We start from the raw sequence: 19,887 nt of genomic DNA, 5'->3' as shown, positions 1-19,887 counted from the left end.
TGGCATAAAACCTGCTTACTGAAATAATAGCAGAAAACTTTCTGAATAAAGAAAAAGAATTTAACATACAGACAAATGAAGCACATAGAACCCCAAATACTCACATTCAGAAAAACAAATACTCACATTCAGAAAAAGAACCTCTCTACAACACATCATAATCAAAACTCTAAAGTCTAACACAAGAACATAATTTTTAAAGCTGTTAGAGAAAAGCAATGAATCACATAAAAAGGTAAACCCAGTAACATTACAGATTTCTCAACTCAAACCTCAAAGTTAAGGACAACTTGCAGTGAAGTGTTTCAAGCCTTGTAAGAATACAATTTCCAACCCAGACTGATAAATCCTGCAAAACTATTTTTCAAAATTGGTGGAGAAATAAGATATTACCATGATAAAGAGCACCTAAAGAAATTCATGATCACCGTACTAGACCTCCAAAAATTTCTCAAGGATATCCTAGAAAAACAATGAAGCAAACAATGACAAAAGCTCTAATACGATGATTATACTAGCCAGAGTAAGAAAGCAGTTCAGTAGAAGGGAAAGAAAGGGAATCAGCAACAGAAAAATAAGGCAATGGCAGGAATAAGTCAATTTTTATCAGTAATACCTCTCAGTGTGAATGGCCTCAATTCCCCAGTCAAAACAGAAAGGCATAATGGATCAAGAAATAAAATCCAACTGTATGTTGTATACAACAAACATGTCTAACCCAAAAAGAAACTCAGACAAAACATTAAAAGATTAAAAAAAAATATTCCAGGCAATGAAAACCCAAACAAAAGCAGGAGTAGCTATCCTGTTTTCTAAGTGGATTTCAAGTCAAAACTGGTCTGAAGGGACAAAGAAGATCACTATGTATTGGTTAAGGGAATAATCCAAGAGGAAGAGATACTTATTAACACATATATACCAAATGGCACACTCAACTAGATAAAACTACCACTAGACATAAAATATAAGAAAAAAAATCAACATAATTAAAGTGGGGGATCTCTATAAATCACTATCACAAATAGATCAGTGGGGGCCAGGGATATAGCTCAGCAGCACAGCACTTGCCTGGCAAGCGTGAGATCTTGAGTTAGATTCCTAGTACCCACCCCTCCAAAAAAAGATCAACAGGAGAAAAAAAAATTAATAAAGAAATATCAGAGTTGAAAACCTTTAACAAATGGACTTAACAGATATCTATAATGTTTCACCAAAGAACAGCAAAATACACATTCTCAGTAGCACATGGATCTTTTTCCAAAGTAGACCATATATTAGCCAATAAAGCACACTTAAGTAAATGCAAAAGAACTGAAATTACACCATGTATATTATCAGATCATAGTGCAGCAAAAGTAGAACATGCTGACAAAAAAAAAAAATCACCGAATGTATGCAAATATGTGGAAACTAAACAACACCTTGTTAAATAATCAATAGAAAAAAATCAGGAAAAAATAAGACAATTCCAGGAACTAAACCACATCAATATAACATATCAGAACTTACAGAATACAATGAATGCAACCCAAAGAGGGAAGTTTACACCTGTTAATACCTATGAATGCTAAAAGCACAAAAAAAGAGCAAGCCCAAATACATATACCCTAATGATGCATCTCAAGGTTGTAGAAAAATAAGAACAATCCAAAACCAAAGCTAGTAAAAGGAAGAAAATTATAAAGATCAGAGTGGAAGTCAATGAAACTGAGACTAAAATATTCTCTCTCTCTCTGAAGTATAGACTCCCTCCTTCAATCAAGCACAGACTGGAAAATGACAAACTGTGTTATACCTGATATTCCATGTTGTAACTATGACTATTTTACCAATGGTTAAAGGGAGCAAATTAATAGTTATCACAGTTTGTCATTTTCTAGTCTATGCTTAACAGAAGGAGGGAGGGAAGGAGGGAGAATCAATAAATCAAAAAGCTGATTCTTCTAAAGAATAAACAAGGTAGATAAGACAAGCCCCTAAACAATCTTACCAAAAAAAGTAAAGACCCCAATAAATGCAAGTAGGAATGGGAAAAGCAAAATCACAACAAACAGACTGCTGAAAATGAGATTATTAGTAACTCCTTCAAGACCCTGTACTGAAATGGGGACTTCAGAAGAAATGGATAGATGTTTAGATACATGTGAACCAAAGTATAAATAAAGAGCAAAATTAAAGGTAATAGGAAGTAGGGAGACAGATCTCTCTAAAATGGGAAAGGGATAAAGAGATGGAGAGAGGGAGGGCAAAATGGGATTAAAAAAAGTGATTTATGATGTGTTATATACAAGTATCAACTCCCCACAAGGAAAATAAACATTATCTACTGCACACATGTACTAAACAAAAAAGAAAAAACCAAAATTGGATAGCTTCACTGTTGAATTCTCCCAAAATTGTGAAGAAGTGATACAAATATTTCTTAAACTATTAACAAAAAATTTCAAAGGGGAAATCTTACAGACACATTCTTGAAGGATAACATCACCCTGATACTAAAACAAGATGAACACATACAAAAAAATCAACAAATGAAAACTACAAGCCAGGAATTCTGGTACATACCTCTAACCCCAACATTCTGGGAGGCTGAGGCAGAAAGGTTGCAAGTTCAAGAACATCTTGGGCAATTTCATGAGATTATGTTATAACCAGAAATATTTTACTTGTGGTTAAAGGTAGTAAATTAATAGTTATCACAGTTTGTCATTTTCCAGTCTATGCTTGATGCCACTGTTATTACGCATTGTACTGGTTTAGCCAAGTTGACATAGTTGTTGTGAGCAACTGATCTTCCTTCTATGCTGAAACCTAGATTGTCTGTGGTTCATAAGCAATACTACATTACAGTACCAAAGAACAGGGTGCTATGTCAAAAAGTAGCAACTTTACATCCCTAATAAAATTGAAAAGGCAGGATGCTAGGACAGACTCAAATGCCAGTTATGCCTAGAAGCAATCTCTGAAAAGCAGTGATTTCCTAAAGATGTCTTGTAATAAAAACACCTACCATGAACACTTTACTTCAATGTAGAAAAGCTTCAATGTAGAAAACAAAAAACCAAACAGAAAAATACAAAATGAGAAAACACAGAAGTAATATTCAACCCACAATCCTCAACTCACCCAAGGCAAATCAAGAGGGCACTGAGGTAGAAGAAATCAAAAGCAGCCCAGCTGAATTTCATGAAATGGAAGCAGTGGAAGTTAAAGATTCAAATCAAAACAAAAACAAAAAAATAGGTCAATAAGTCTCTTGACAAAAATAGTTAACTAAAGAGATGATGACCATAATCAAGGAAATGATTAGTGAATCTAGATACAGATGTTTAAAAAAAAAAAAAAGAACCTAGAAAAGACACAGAAACCATGAATGCCCAATAAAGAATGGATTCCAAAAAACAAACTCAAATGGAAGTCAGGAGATTAAAAATTCTAGTGGAAGTACACACAGCAGTCAACCAATGTGAAGATAAAATATCAGATCTAGAAAACAGGGTTATGGTTGACAAATCATCAAAGGAACGACTTCTTAAAAACAGCAAGAAACCAAGAGAAATCAATGCAACAGCTGCTAGACAATGCAAAGAAGACTAATGTAAAGTTAACTAGAATGAATTAATAATCAAAAGATAGCACAGAGGGCATAAAAAACTTGATCATTGACATAATAGCAGATCACAGTCATGATTGGAAAAAAAATACACAAAGCATGTAATACTCAAAATTAAAGAAATTTGAAATAATAGTCAAAGCTGTTAGAGAAAAGAAATCACCTATGAAGGAAAGCCCATCAGAATCACAGCAGACTTCTAAACCCAAACTCTTATGTCAAGGAAAGCTTGGAGCAAAGTATTTCAAGCCCTAAAGAAAATAAGCTCCAATCCAGATTGATGTACCCCACAAAATTATCTTTTAAAATTGATAAAGAAATAAGATATTTCCACCATTATGAAGAATACTTAAATTCACAGCCACCAAAGCAATAGTTCAAAATTTCTGAAGGATATATATTCCAGAAAAAGAGAATCCCAAGAATACCAATAGAACAAATCTACCAGGCAAGGCAAGAAATTAAGCAGAAGGGAAAGAAAGTGAACCAACAACAGGAAAATCATATGACAAAGGAAAAGTCAATACATATCAGTTATAACTATCAAGGTAAATGGTCTCAATTCACCATTCAAAAGAAACATATGGGCAGAATGGATCAAAAAACAAGGTAGAGTAATACGCTGCACATAAGAAACACATTTAACTCAAAAAGAAAGTCATAGGCTGAAGGGTGGAAAAGAATATTCTATGTGATAGGAGCCCAGAAAAATACAGGGTTCACTATTCCATTTGGAGATAAAGTGAATTTCAAGCCAATACTGCTCAGAAAAGATAAAGAAGGTCACTATATACTTGTTTGTTAGGGGAATAATCCAAAAGGAAGAGATAACAATAATAAATATATGTGCACCAAATTGTGGTGTACACAAATATATAAAAAAACTAATGGATATGAAAAAACAACTGTAAATGAAGGACCTCAACATACCACTGTCACAAACAGATCAAGTAAAGATCAAGTAAATAGATCAAGTAAACAACAACAATAAAAAAATCAATAAAGAAATAGCAGAGCTGAACCAAACCTTTGAACAAATGGACTTAGCAGATATCTACAGAGTGTTCCACCAACCAATAACAGAATATATATATTCTTCTCAGCAGCACACAGGACATTCTCCAAAACAGACTACATGCTTAAGTACATAGAGCATACTTAAGTAAACGCAAAGGAACTGAAATCATCCCATGTGTATTATCAGACAATAGTACAATGAAATTGGATATCAATGGCAAAAGAGGCCAAAAAAACCTACACAAAAGTACAGAAATTAAATAACACCCTGCTGAACAACCAATGGGTCACCAATAAAATTAAACAGGAAATTAGACACCTTCTACAACTAAATAATAACACCAGTATGACATACTGGAACTTATGGAATGCAATAAAAGCAGTCCTATGAAGGAAATTTATAGCAGTGAATTCCCACATCAGAAAAGCAGAGCAAGCTCAAATAAGAAAACCTAATGTGGAACCTCAAAGTCCTATAAAAAGGAGAGCAATTTAAACTCAAAGCATGTATCAGGGAGGAAAGCGTGTATAAGGATCAGAGCAGATATTAATGCAACTGAGACTAAGAAAACAATACAAAGACTCAATGAATTGGTTCTTTGAAAGATCGAATAAAATTGACAAACCCTCAGCCAAGCTTACCCAAAAAAAGACCCAAACCCATGCAATTAGGAGTGAAAACGCTGAGTGTGGTGCTACACATCTGTAATCCCAGCATTCGGGAGGCTGAGGCAGGAGGATCACTGTGAGTTCAAGGCCAGCTTGGGCTACAAAGTGAGCTCAAGGCCAGCCTGAACTGGATAGTGGAACTCTATCTCAAAAAAGACAAAAAAAAAAAAAAAAAAAAAAAAAAAAAAAAGGAATGAAAAGGGCAAAATCACAACACATCTTGCATAAATCCAGATCATTATTACTTACTTCGAGAACCTATATCCTAATATGATGAAAAACACAGAAGAAATGGATATATTCCTAGTTACATATGAATTCCCAAAACTGAATCAAGATATAAAAATTCTAAATAACCTACTATTAGTGAATGAAACTGAAGAGTAAGAAACTAAAACTACCAACAAAGAAAAGTCCAGTTCCTGACAGATTCACTGCTGAATTCTACAAGAACTTTACAGAAGATCTAATGCCACTACTGCTCAAACTCTTTAATGAAATTGAAAGAGAAACAATACTACCTAAATTCATTCTGAGAGGCAACCATTATCCTGATACTGAAACCAGAGAAGGATCCAACCAAAAAAGAGAGCTAGAGGACAATCTCCCTAATGAACATAGATGCAAAAATCATCAGTAAGATACCAAGAAAAAGAATGCAGCAAATCATCATGAAGATTGTATATTATGATTAAATAGGATTCATTCCAGAGATGCAGGGATGGTTCAACATATGCAAGTCAATAAATGTAATATACCACATTAATAGAATGAAGGACAAAAAACACATAATCACTTTAATATCCACAGAAAAAGCACTTGACAATGTCCAATACCCATTCATGATAAAAACTTTACAGAGAATTGGAATAGAAGGTTTCTATCTCAATCTGATAAAAGCCATCTGTGACAAACCAGCAGCCAAGATTATACTAAATGGACAAAAACTGAAAGCTTTCATTTTAAAATCAGGAACAAGGATGTCCACTGCTGTTATTCAGTATAGTTCTGGAAACATTAGCCAGAGCAATTAGACAAGAGAAAGAAATAAAAGGAATAAGGATAGGAAAAGAAGTTAAATTATCATTATTTGCTGATGACATGATATTCTACATAGAAAACCTCAAATATTCCAACAAAAATTCCTAAAATTAGTAACCAAATTCAACAGTATAGCAGGATACAAAGTCAACACTGAAAAATCAATAGCATTCCCATACTTGAAAAACCAAATCACTGAGAGGAAATATTAGGAAAATAACACTTTTCACGATAGCATCAAGAAAAATGAAATACAGTACATAAGAAGTGAGAGATATACACTGAACACTATACAGTACTCTGAGATCAAAGAAGGTATCAGAAAATGGAAAGATATCCCTTGTTCTTGGATAGGCAGAACCACTATATTGAAAGTGGCCATACTTCTGAAACTGTTATACAGATTTAATGCAATCCCAATGAAAATACTAGTAGCATACCTCATAGAACTAGAAAAAAAAAATTGCAAAATTCATATGGAACCAGAAAAGATCTAAAATAGGAAAAATAATTCTGGGCAACAAGGGCAAGGCAGGGGCCATCACAATACCCTATTTTAAATTATACTACAAAGCTACCATGATAAAAACAGTATGGTGCAGGCAAAAAACAGACTTGACAATCAGTTGAACAGAATAAGTGGAAGATGCAGTAACAACTCCAAGAATATTCACCTACCTTATCTTTGACAAAGGGGCCAAACATCTTCACTGGAAGAAAATACCTTCTTTAATAAATGGTGCTGGAAAAACTAGCTCTTCACATGTTAAAAATTGAACCTAGATCCACACTGCTCAGGAGGCACTAAACTAAAATTAAAACCATCAAAGATCTAAATATTAAAATGGAAACACAATCTTCTGGAAGGTAGAACAGGTAAAACTTCTGAAGATACAGGTATTTACAAAGACTTTATGAACAAAGCACTGGTCACAGGAAATATTACAAAAAATCAACAACTGAGATCACATCAAAGTAAAAAGCTTTTGCACAGCAAAGGAAACCACCAACAAAGTGAAGAGACAGCCCATATACCCATCAGAAGATGAATGGACAAAGAAAATGCGGTATTTATATACAATGAAGTACTACTTCGCCATAAAGAAGGATAAACTCAAGTCATTTATAAGAAAATGGATATGCCTCAAGACTATAACCTTAACTGAAATAAATCGGACATACCATATCACGTGTTCTTCTTGTATGAGAAACCCAGAGGGTAAACAAGGAGCACAATGGAAAAAAGGTATTGGGAAATAGGAAGACTTTGTTCAAATGGGAAAGGGAACAAAGGAGGGAGAGGGAGGAAAAGGGAGGAAGGCCAAGCAGATATAAAAGACAATTTTAAAAAGGAAACAAAAGTTTTGTAAATGAGAAGAGGAAGAAAGGCTGAAAGGAGGGGAGGGGGAATAAGAAAAAATGAATTAAGATATATTATGTACAAGTACAAATTCCTGATGATCAATGTAATCAAAATGACACATACATACTAATAAAATATAAAGTTAAATGAGTTTAAATTTAAAAAGGGCTGGGAATTTAGCTCAGTGCAAAGGCCCTGGGCTCAACCTAGTACCACAGAAATAAAAAAAAAAACACAAAATAAAAAAGAACTGCAGGTTGTTATCACTGATGAAGATAAATGCAAAAAATTCTCATAAAAATAGTAGCAAACTAAATTAAACAGCATATCAAAGGTTTAAACACCATGACCAAATGGGATTTATTCCAAGGACACAAGCATATACAAAGTAAATGTGATAATTCATATCAACAGAATCAAAGACGAAAACATTTTCTCCAGGCATGGTGACATTTCCTGTAGGTACTGGTCCTGGGTTCAATCCCAGTACTAAAAAAGAAAAAGTTCATTTCAAAACAGGTAGAAAAAGCATTTGATAAAATTTAACATACCTTGATGATAAAAAAAAAACCCAACTCTTAACAAATCAGAATTGAAGAAATGTACCTCAGCCCAGTCAGATGATCTAGCCAGACTTAACATCATAATGAATAAAGAAAAACTTTCAAAATAAAAGCACCACTTTTACTTTTCTTCAACACGGTACTGGAAGTCCTGGCAAAAGCAATTAAAAAAGAAAAGCAATCTTTATTCTTTCTAAATGGAAAGGAGAAGTCAATGTTAGCTATTTTCAAACAACATGATGATAAATATAGAAAAGCTGAAGACACCACCAAAAAAAACTGTACGGCTGATAAATACAGCAAAGTGGCAAGACACATCAACATGCAAAAATCAGTAGCATTTCTATATGCCAGAAACAAGCTTTCTGAAGAGAAACTAAGAAGGCAATCCCATTTACAATAGCTACAAACAATAAGCAAATTAACAGAAATAAACTTAATCAGGGAGGTGATCTTTCTCTTTAATGGAAACTATAAAAGTTGATGAGAACACAAATAGAAAATGATCCCACGGAATGGAAGAATTAATGTTGTTAGAATGTATATAACAGGAACTTCCAGGTCAGATGGTCAAAATCTGTGAGTGAGAAGAAATTATATTCCAAAGAGAAAAAGAAAAGAAGAGCTCAGAGAGCTAAGAAAGAAGTGATAAGGAAGCTATAAAGCATGGAGAAACAGAAAGGCAATCCACTGAAAAATACTAGTAGTCTCACGTAGTACACAAAGCAAACCCCTGGTCCCTGGTGAAAGAAAGGTGTGTATGGGGGTTACCTGATTTTGTAAACATGAGGTGAGCCTTGACAGAGTCAGAGCCCAAATTATTCTCAGCAGACCAGCAATGTAGTCATAGAAGAAACTCAGAGTTATTGCAAGCTGTGAATCCAGTGTAGGGATTTAGTCTAAAAGTTACTCCTCTAAATGGTATGCTAGCTCTGGAGAAAAAAAAAAATCTACTATAGTGCTTATCATATCTTGAGGTGCCACAACCAGGAATCATACTGAGAGGGGACTTATTGTTTGAGAATATGCTAGTCTCAAGATCAGCAGTTATGGCAAAACTACACTTCAGGGTCCCAGGGGACACTGTCACAGGGATAAGATAGGAGACATCCACATGAGACAGTTACGGAGAGATGAGGGGTTGGCCAAAGACCCTTTGAGAAGGGTAAGCAGCAGGACTCTCGGGATATGAACAGCACAGTACTCAGCAGCATCACCCTGCATAGCGAGGAAGGACACATTTTGTGAGGTTTGCCGGGGGTACTGGGTTTCAATGGACCAAGGTTGAACATAGCACAGAACAAACTCAGCAGTCCATTGTTGGGAGCAGCTGAAGCTGGAAAATAATCACACGTGCAGGACGAAGCCAGCCTGAGAACATGGGAGCTCCTCGAGGCATGTCAACAAGCTGTTGTAGCTTGTTAACTGATTGCTGGATAGAGAGGATGAACTTAATAACCTCTCTAGGGTATACCAATGCTCTACTGTTCTTGGGCAGTTCCCTATAGACTATTTGCTCCCCTACTCCCCAAAGTGTTCAGGGATAGTCCTCTTGGATGACTGCTATGTTCCTCGGTGACTAGACGAGGGCCCTGAGGACCAAGTTAGGTGGCCATATGCTGGAAAGCCAGTTGAGGCTCATAGTGCTCCAAATGCACTGGAGGAAATAAACAATAAAAAGCCTCTGGAGTGAATAACGCTCTGGACCAGAATACATGCAGTCTTCGCCAAGCAGGAAAGCCAGGGCATGGCAACATTTGCATAGCGCCAGTCTGCAGGGTGGGAACCAAGAAGGAACACATCAGGCTCCCGTGTCACTCACTTTCCCTCTCCTCCATACGTGGTGGATTCCAAACTATAAGCTCAGAAAAGAAACATTACCAATCCAAATACTAAACTGTGAGGGAGTATTTTGGACTTGTCTTTCTATTGTTGTTGTTTTCTGGTTGTTTGTTACTGTTTTTCTCATACTTTTATTATTTATTTTTCTATTCCTTTAATTGGATTTTTATCTCTTGCTCTTTTCTCCTCTTCTCTTTCAGTAAATGTTGTTACTTCTCCCATTTTCCCCTTTCCTGGCCCCTTCCATTTCTTACACTATTAATTTTAACCTTTATTTACTTTGTATTATTTTGCTGCTCTATTTTCTGTAGAATTTAAGGGGTCTTTACTGTTTTTCAGTATTTGGTTTCTGTCATCATTGTTGCTGTGGTTTGTTCTCACCTCTCAGAGAAGTAATGAAGTTTGAGCCCTCAAAAGAAGGCTGCTCACTAGAAAGTCCCTCACATAAAAGTGAAAGAGATATCTATCCTGAGATGTGTACATTTTAACTGAGACTGTTTCCTCCAAAGGTTTATAACTCTTCAGTAACTGAATACAAAGATATCAAAATGGAAGAAATGCTAGACAAAGAATTTTTTAAAAATGTGAAGTTGGGCAAGGCTTGGAAGCATGTGCCTGGAATCCCCAAGCTCTGGAAAGCTACAGTAGAAGGACTGCAAGCTTGATCCCAGCCCCAAAAGAAAATAATTGCTGTCCTAGATTACTACATCCACTAAAGCTATCCTTCAGAATTGAAGGTCATATAAAGACTTTATAAGACAAGCAGGAAATAAAGGAATTCATGAACCAGCATTGCAGGCGATACTTAGAGAAACCCTACACAAAGAAGTGGAAGAATACATGAGCAAACAAGATTTAGGAAAAAACCAAACTTCAGAAAAACAATAAAATGATTAGAATTAGTATACAACTCAAGGTCTTAGAAAAAAAAGAACAAAAAACAATAAAATGATTAGAATTAGTACACAACTCAAGGTCTTAGAAAAAAAAGAACAAAATAAAATAAACCAGACATTACATGGAAAGTAGTAATAAAGATCAGAGCTGAAATTAATGAAATAGATACTAAAAGACCAATATAGAGGATCAATAAAATAAAGTTGATTCTTTGAAGAGACAGAACTGATAAACTGTTAGTTAAACCAACCAAGAAAGAAAAAAGACCTAAAATTAATACAATTACAGATCAAAAAGGGGATCCTACAACAGACACTGACATTAGGGAAAATTTTTAAAAACTATATTCTAATAAATTGGAGAGTGCAGAAGTGGATACATTTCTGGAATCCTATGACCCACCAAGATTGAACCTTACATCCTCTTTTTTTTTTAATTTTAAAGAGTAAAAGAAGGATAACATAATAATAGGGGGGGGCTTACCAAATTACGAACAAAGTGGTAGGAAATTATCAATGGTTATTGTTTTACATATTGCTATCTACAAGATAGTTTCTCAGGAAAAAGACAAATAATAGTGAGTTACAGACGAAAGAGGTAGACAAAAGATTATCAATAGTTGTTGTACTATACTTTGGTATCTTCAAAGTGGCTTCTAAAGAAAATAAATAGAGCTATACATGAGTGATCTATTGAATAATCATTAACTTTTCTCAATGGTTGTTGTAGGAAACATAATGATAGACATGCATCCATTTATGAAATAGGACAGGAACAATACAAACATTGCAGAGTTATGGAGAGATTAGTAGGAAAATATCAATGGCTGCTGCAATACATGGTGGCATCTTAGAAGTGGTTTCTCAGGAAGACAGAGAGACACAAGAAGGATCTAACAAGTAGTTACAGCCTAAGGGTTGTCAAAAATCAAGTGAGCCGTCTGGGGTGAAAGACATTTTTTGTAGCGTTCTCTCTCCAGCCTCCCATTGCATTGGGACCCCAGAACCAGTTAGTGTCCTTTCCCCAACTGTCAGCACAGGCAGCAGGAATCCTGCTGCAGACTTCTCCGGAGCTCCACCACAGCCTGTACTGTCAGGGGAAGAATGGCTTCCAGGGAGTCTCAGCAGGTATTGTGCAAGGTCCTCCTGGTTTACAGCTTCCAAGTGGCTCTCATGACCCTAGTTCACTGGACTTCTGACTCCTCCGGCTTAGTCTGCATTCTCATGTTCTCTGAGTCCTTGTTCAGCAGCTGCTCTTCTGCTGACTCTGGACCTTTCTGGTTCTCAATGGCAAGAGCAAGAGTGGCCTGTGGTATGGCACGTATTTCCAGGGGTTTCTCTATGTTTGAATGGTTCACACACGTCCGTGGGTGGGCATCTGCAGCTGGTGCATGGTGGGCCAATTGTGTCACTGTTTCTCTCATGGTAGTTCTCAATTAAGCGGCAGAGGCCAGCCTGAGGGCCGGCGCACAACAGTGCTCCCCGCCCATGGCTCCCTGTGTGCGGGAGCCCTCCTTCTGGGTGCCTACGAGGCAGAAAGCGAGCCAGCCGGAAGACCAGCACTCCCCACCCGTGGCTCCCTGTGCGCAGGAAGCCCGGCTCCCTGTGCGCAGGAAGCCCTCCCTCCGGGCACCTATGAGGCAGAGAGCGAGCCGGTCGGAAGACCGGTGCTCCCCGCCCATGGCTCCCCGTGTGCCAGAGGCCCTCCCTCTGGATGCCTACGAGGCAGGGAGCGAGCCAGAAGACCGGCGCTCCCAGCCCGGGCTCGCTGTGTGTGGGAGGCCCTCCCTCCGGGCACCTACGAGGCAGACAGCAAGCCAATCGGAAGACCGGCACTCCCTGCCCGTGGCTCCCGTGAGTGGGGGCCCTCCTTCTGGGCCCTTATATCCTTTTGATATAAAAAAGTAAACAGGTCAGTAAAAATGAGACGGAAGCAGTAGAAAAGCCAACCCCCAAAAAATCCAGAAATAAGAGGATTCACTGAATTTTACCGTATCTTTACAGAAATAACATCAAAACCCTCCAACTGCTCCATGAAACAGAAAGGGAAGGAACATTTCCAAACTCTCTTTAGCCAAAAGTACTCTGATAGCAAAAATGAGTAGGGACATAATAACAACAACAGTAACAAAAACTATAGACCAGTACTCAATGAATACAGAAGCAAAAATGATAAATAAAATACTGTAAACCAAATTCAATAATACATTAAAAAGTACATCCACCTTGATCAAATAAGTTGGTTTCATTTCAGGAATACAAGGATGGTTCAACATATTAAAATCAATAAACACAGTACATCACATAAACAGAATGAAAGATAAAAACTACATTAACTGATGCAGAAAAAGCTTTCACCCATATTCAATGTCCCTTCACAAAAGCCCTGAAGAAACCTGGTAGAAAAGGCCCACACTTTAAGATACTAAAAAAGAGCAATGTTGGAGGGCTCACAATATCTGAACTCAAAACATGCAACAGAGCCACAGTAACAAAATATCAGGGTACTGTCATAAAAGTGGGCACACACACCAATGGAATAGAATAGAGGACACCAAAATAAACCCACATAGGCACAGCCATCCGGTTCTTGATAAAGGGGGCCAAAAATATTTTGGAGAAAGACAACCTCATTAACAAATGCTTCTGGGTTATCATTATGTAGAAGACGAAAACTAGATTCTCATCTTTTGCTCTGTATAAAAGTTAACTCAGAATGATCAAAGCCCTAAATATAAGCCTTGAAACTTTAATATTTCTGACAAAAAATGGGAAATATTTCAGGATATGGGAACAGGCATGACTTTCTGAATAGTACTCCAACAGCATAAGAAATAATAGCAAGAACTATCAAATGGGACAGTATCAAATCAAAATGCTTATGCACAACAAAAGAAGGAAGAAAATGAAGAGACAGCCTACAAAATGGGGGAATCTTTGCTAGCTGCTCTTCTCACAAAGCACTAATAGAATATGTAATTGACTAAAAAAAAATGTAACTCCAAATGAACAAATCAAAAAAATGGGCAAACTGGACTCATGTCTCTAAAGAAAAGAACTAGAAAAAAAAAATTCTAAAATTCATTTGAAAACACAAGATCCAGGGCAATGAAAGCAATCCTAAGCAAAAAGAGCAATCTTGGAGACATCACAATACCTGATTTCAAATTATACTACAAAACCAAAGTAAAATCAGCATGCTACTGGTATGAAACAGAAACAGACCAATGGAACAGAATAAAGGACACAAAATTCAAAGCCACACAACTACACCTATCTGATTATGGACAAAAGAGCCAAAATACAAATGTAGAACCGAAAGCCTTTTTAACAAATAGTGGTGGGAAAAATAAATATCCATTGTAGAAGACTGAAACTAGAACCCTATGTCTCACTGTATAAAAATAATTCAAAATGGATCAAATACCTAGGTATAACACCTGAAACTCTGAAACTGCTAAAGGAAAGCACAGAAGAAACACTTGAAGCCATAGGCACTTGCAAAGTGTTCCTGAATAGAAATTCAATTGCACAGGAAATAATACCAAAATTGAACAGATAGGACTACATCAAACTAAAAAGTTTTAAAGAGACAGGCCACAGCATGAAGAAAATCCTTGCCAGTTACTCTTCCAACAGAAGACCAATATCTAGAAGAAGAAAATAACTAGAATATATAAAGAACCCAAAAAATTTAACACAAAAATATCAAATAGCCCAATCAATAAATGAGCAAATGAAATGACACTTCTCAAAAGAAGCAGAACTTCTCAAAAGAAGCATTCACTATCTTTAGCCACTAGAGAAATGGAAATAAAAACTACACTGAGATTTCACCTCATCCTACTCAGAATAGCAATCATTAAGAATACAAAAAATAGTAAATGCTGGAAATAATATGGAGAAATAAGGAACCCCTTACCAGTGCTGGCAAATCTATGGCATATGTGTTTATATCACTAAAAGCTCTAAAAGGTTTGTCATCGCATTTACAGAGATTTCTATTACCTTTACTGTGAACATTATGAATTCCTATGGCACAATTCACAACAGACAAGATACTGAATCTTCCTACATGACTATCAATGCCTGAATGGATAAAGGAAATATGGCACGAATATATACATATATATATATTTATATTTCACCCATAAAGAAAAACAAACACCCCACCCTAAATAATCAATTACAAAATGGATAAACAATCTGAAACAACATTTTTCAAAAGAATACAAATGACCAACAGGTATATAAAAAAGCCTTGATTATTACTAATCATCAGGAAAATGTAAATCAAAACCACTGCAAAATAAAAGATAATAAGAAGCAGGGAGATAAATCTTTCTCAAATGGGAAGAAAATAAAGAGATGGAAGGAGGTATAAGGGAAGGAATGAAAAAAGGATTTAAAACGTATTATGTACATGTACCAACTCCATAGGAGGAATGTAAACATTAATACTAGAAATTCTCATTTATTCTTGGTAGGAATGTGTGTACATTAGCATAGCAATTACAGAAAACAGTATGGAGGTTCCTCAAAACCTAGGATCGATTCAGTAATTCCACTCCTGGCTATATCCCAAGGAAAGAAAATCATTACATCGAAAAGGTATCTGCACTCTTGTATTTATTGCAGCACTATTCACAACAGCTAAGGTAACAAGGCAAACAAGATGCCCATCAACACATGATTAGCTAAGAAAATGTGGTATGTACGCTCAATGGAATACTGATCTACCATAAAAGGAATAAAATCCTGTCATTTGTGGCATCATGGATGAGCCCGGAGTATATTATGTAATGTAAAATAAGCCAGACACAGAAAGGTAAGTACTCTCTTATATGTGAAAGATAAAAACGTACGTCTCATACAAGCAGAAAGTGGAATAGTGGTTAGCTGAAGCTGGGAAGATGGAGTAGTGGAAGAAAGAGTATTTCACTGGTACAAAATTTCGGTTAACTAGAAAGAATAAATTCTAGTGTTCTATAGTACAATAGAATGAGTTACTGCATAGTGCAAAGTAGTTACAAGACAGGATTTTACATCTTCTCATGAAAAAGAAATGATAAATGAGAATAAAAAATAATAAAAAAACATTAGAAACGATACAGAGCTTCACTAAGCAAGATGGTAAGAAAATACCAATCATTGTTATATTGTGTATTATTGTATTCAAATTAGCTCTTCAGATTACCAGATATAAGCATGAAAAATTGGTCAAAAAAATTAAAGCATTAACTGTTCTTTTAAATAAACCAATAGACATCTGCAGTAAAATTATCCCAGTTATCCTTGTATATACATATATATTTTTTCCCCTTCTTTCTTTCTTTTCTCTTGCATTCTTACATCTGGTAATCTGAGCAACTTCGTTGAAGATAACAATATGTAATATAACAACCATTGTTAATTTCCTACCATCTTGTTTTGAAATTCTGTATCATTTCTGTTGTTTTTGTGTTTTTTGTCTTTGTTATTATTTTGTTACTGTTTTTCTCTCTTTAAAATTAAAAGAAGGAAATGATAAATGATTGAAGTGACAGGTATACTAATTACCCTGTTTTGATCACTAGACATTATGCATATTTCATCAAAATATCACACTGCACTGTAAGTAAAGAATGTAAAATTATGTGTAAATTAAAAAAATAAAAATTTCTTCGAGAGATCTTAAAAATGAAAAACACACTTTCTAAAATATGATCCCCACCTAGATGAAAAGCCTTAAGACACTAATGAATAAAGAAAATAAATGTCTGGAAAATGAAGTCAGCATTTTGTTTCTAATGAAACAAAAAGAAATAAAGGACTATCTGAGAGTAAAGTTAAAAATAAGATGAACCCAAAAGTAGTAATACTTGTCTTCTACAAAAGGAAAAAGACAGGTACGCCACTATCTGAATAAACAAATTCAAAGCATTCCAAAAATTATAGAAAAATGTCAAAGACTGCCAAACAGTATTTTAAAGCCTACATATATTATATAAAACTTCTGAATATGAAGAGTCTTAAACATTCTTCTGTGAAATTTTTCTGAATTCCAAATCAATCACTCCTTTTTCTGTGCTCCTGGGGCTTTTCACTACCCACCAAATTAATAATACTTATAAATGAAGTACTAGTCTATGTTAAATATCATTTATCAGTTCATATATTTCTCCCAGAATGACTGACTTTATGGAATAAGTCCTTATCTTATTCATTTTAAAATTCTCAGCATCTGTTATAATGTCTACCATAAGGCAGTGATCATTAATAGCCTGCAAAATAAAAAGTTTACAAAACTAAAAGTTTACTTGAAATTCATTTGCCATAAAGGCACAAGCTAAAATTTTCAAAGTTAAAGTGCACTCAATACCTCAGCCGTGTGTTTTTTGCATTACTTAGACTGTTAAATATATTCTGAAAATAATAAAGTACAATTCCTCATTGATTACTATAAGCACTCAAATTTTACAAAAAGATGTTTACCTGTAGTTATGACTGCCACAAAGGCACTGATAAATACAAGCAGAAAGTGAAGCTGCTAAAGTGTGCATTACATATACCTAGAGAGAACAAAAACAAGATTAAGTATAACTTTTTTCAAGATCTAAAATGATCATTATTTTTTAAAGGAAAAAAAACCTTTGCTTGGATAAATTATTTTCTTTTTTAAAAATTATTCACTTCTAACTAGAAAAGGCTTACTATAAAAATTTAAACAACAACCACACACACATACATACACAGTGACTCCTTTAATAGAAATTATAAAATACCTAAATACTATATAATTTCCTTTCCAAGAACAAAAGGGAACAAATGTTAGCTATCCAATAGACCATGATCCATATATTAAAGCATGCCCTCAATGATTTTTTTTCCACAACCACAACAATGATATATGACAGCTCACATACAAATTGGTCACTGACGACAATTCTACTATACTTCCTAATTACCGGGTAAACAATCTGAAAAGAGTGAAACTTTACAGAAAGGAGAAAGGACAAGGTACAAAAGACAATGGAGTCTAATAGCTGTTTTGTGAAACAGAAGATTTTAGGTCTGACAGAGAAATTTAAGCTAAATAAGAAAGTATATTAGACTAGAATATTTTAAGATTCTCTATATTACTTTTTTAGTAAGAGTTTTTTGTATAGATAAAAAGTGAACTATCAGAATCTCATTGCTATTTTCTGCTTCAACTATCAATGAGACATAATATGAATTTTATTAAAGACCACATATGAGAGATTACAAAACTGATCACACTAATCACAGCATTTTGTAGCTTCTCCAACAGAGCTGAAAGTATTTCCTAACTCACTGAATCTGGCTGGCCTTGTGAGGACCCAAATGATGTGTGAGCTCTGAACCTACACTATAGAAGGCCTTGCAAATCACACTCTTGTGGCTCTGAAATCCCTGCAGCCATCATGTGGAAAAACAAAACACAACACAACACAGTAAAATTAGTAGTAATTGGGCCTTAAAGTACAGACATCTGGATAAATATTAGTCTAGGTATGTCTGTGAGGGTGTTTTCACAGGACAAACACTTGAAACAGTAGTGTGATTCAGATTCCCTTGAATGTGGTAGGCATCATCTCATCAACTACAAGACCTTAAGAGGGCTGGTAATATAGCTCAGTGGCACAGTGCCTGCCTGGCAAGCGTGATGCCCTGAGTTTGATTCCCGGTATCAAAAAAAAAGACCTAAAGAGAACAAGGCTAAGAGGGAACTCGTCACACCCACTGCACTGAACTAGGACAATGATACTTTCTGGCTTCATACTCAAAACTTCAGCTCTTCTTGGGTTGTATGCCTATTTACTTCTCAACTGAATTTACAGACTTTCCTGTTTCTCAGGCTTTCAGTCTTGGACTGAATTACATCATCAGCTCTTCTGGGTCTCAGCTTACTCACTGCAGATCTTGAGACTTCTCAGCCTCCATAATCAAATGAACCAATTTCTTATAATAAACTCTCCAGCTCTCACTTTCTCATTCTCACTCTCTCTCTTTCCATACACACGGTCAGCACTGGTTCTGTTTCTCTGATCAACCCAGATAAATACATTTGCTAGGTCTGCCTGCTGGAGGGTGAGACCCATATGATCCAAATTTCCTGATAACTCAGCTAAACACCACAAATGTACATGAGGCCACCCTAGATCATCCAGAATCCAGTCAATCCACCAAGAATGAGTGAATGAGTACAGAGATCAGCTCCACCCAGACCTGATGAGCCAACCCACAAAATCACAAGAGTATGTGATAGCTTTTCAAAGTTCCTAAAGTTTCAGAGTAATTTTTAAACAACAAAAACTTCTTAAGGTAGCAAAAGTTATGTTGTACTATGGAATACAGTTGGGCTTAAATAAGCACAGTCAGAAAGAAACGAAATTTCACATTGTGTAATAAGCTCCATGGGCATTTATAGTACAGAACAGTAAAGGAAAAGAAGGGGGAAAATCAAATTACAAGAGTTAAGGTTATATAAGAGGGTAAAGTTATGGAAGGAGACTCTACTCTCAGGCAAGCAGAAAAATCAAACTGATGTGACATCATAACTTGTGAGGTGGACAAAAACCATACGCTAGACTAGGAGGGAAAAAATCCAAGGGACATTAAAGAATAAACTCAGTCCTACTTCAAAAGATTTCACAGGAAATGCCAATGAAATAAAAAAATGCGCTATCAACAGTAAATAAAGTGGAATGATAATGGGTAAGAAGATGCAATTAACTATAATGACATGAATAGTTACGCATTAGAATCACCTGATGAACTTCTTAAACATATACATATTTCTAGGACTTTCTCACAGACTGACTCACTAAGTGTGGAATTAACTTAGAAGTCTGAGTTTTTAATAAGCACAGCGGGCGATGC

The 19,887-nt window shown here is 35.6% G+C and overlaps 1 protein-coding gene across 3 annotated transcripts in view; it reads right to left on the bottom strand.

Annotated features, from left to right (window-relative positions):
- The window catches only part of Dmxl1 (Dmx-like 1), a 145,282-nt gene that overhangs the window by 70,335 nt on the left and 55,060 nt on the right, over positions 1-19,887 (bottom strand). For all 3 annotated transcript variants that reach the window (XM_013506996.1, XM_005376544.1, XM_013507007.1), the window contains exon 25: positions 17,479-17,555. In XM_013506996.1, the coding sequence (XP_013362450.1) occupies positions 17,479-17,555 (77 nt within the window). The remainder of the gene's footprint in view (positions 1-17,478; positions 17,556-19,887) is intronic.

This window comes from Chinchilla lanigera, unplaced genomic scaffold, assembly GCF_000276665.1.
Source record: "Chinchilla lanigera isolate Chin_1 unplaced genomic scaffold, ChiLan1.0 scaffold00007, whole genome shotgun sequence".
In the NCBI taxonomy this organism is placed as follows: domain Eukaryota; kingdom Metazoa; phylum Chordata; class Mammalia; order Rodentia; family Chinchillidae; genus Chinchilla; species Chinchilla lanigera.
This window is presented reverse-complemented; position numbering and strand designations above follow the sequence as displayed.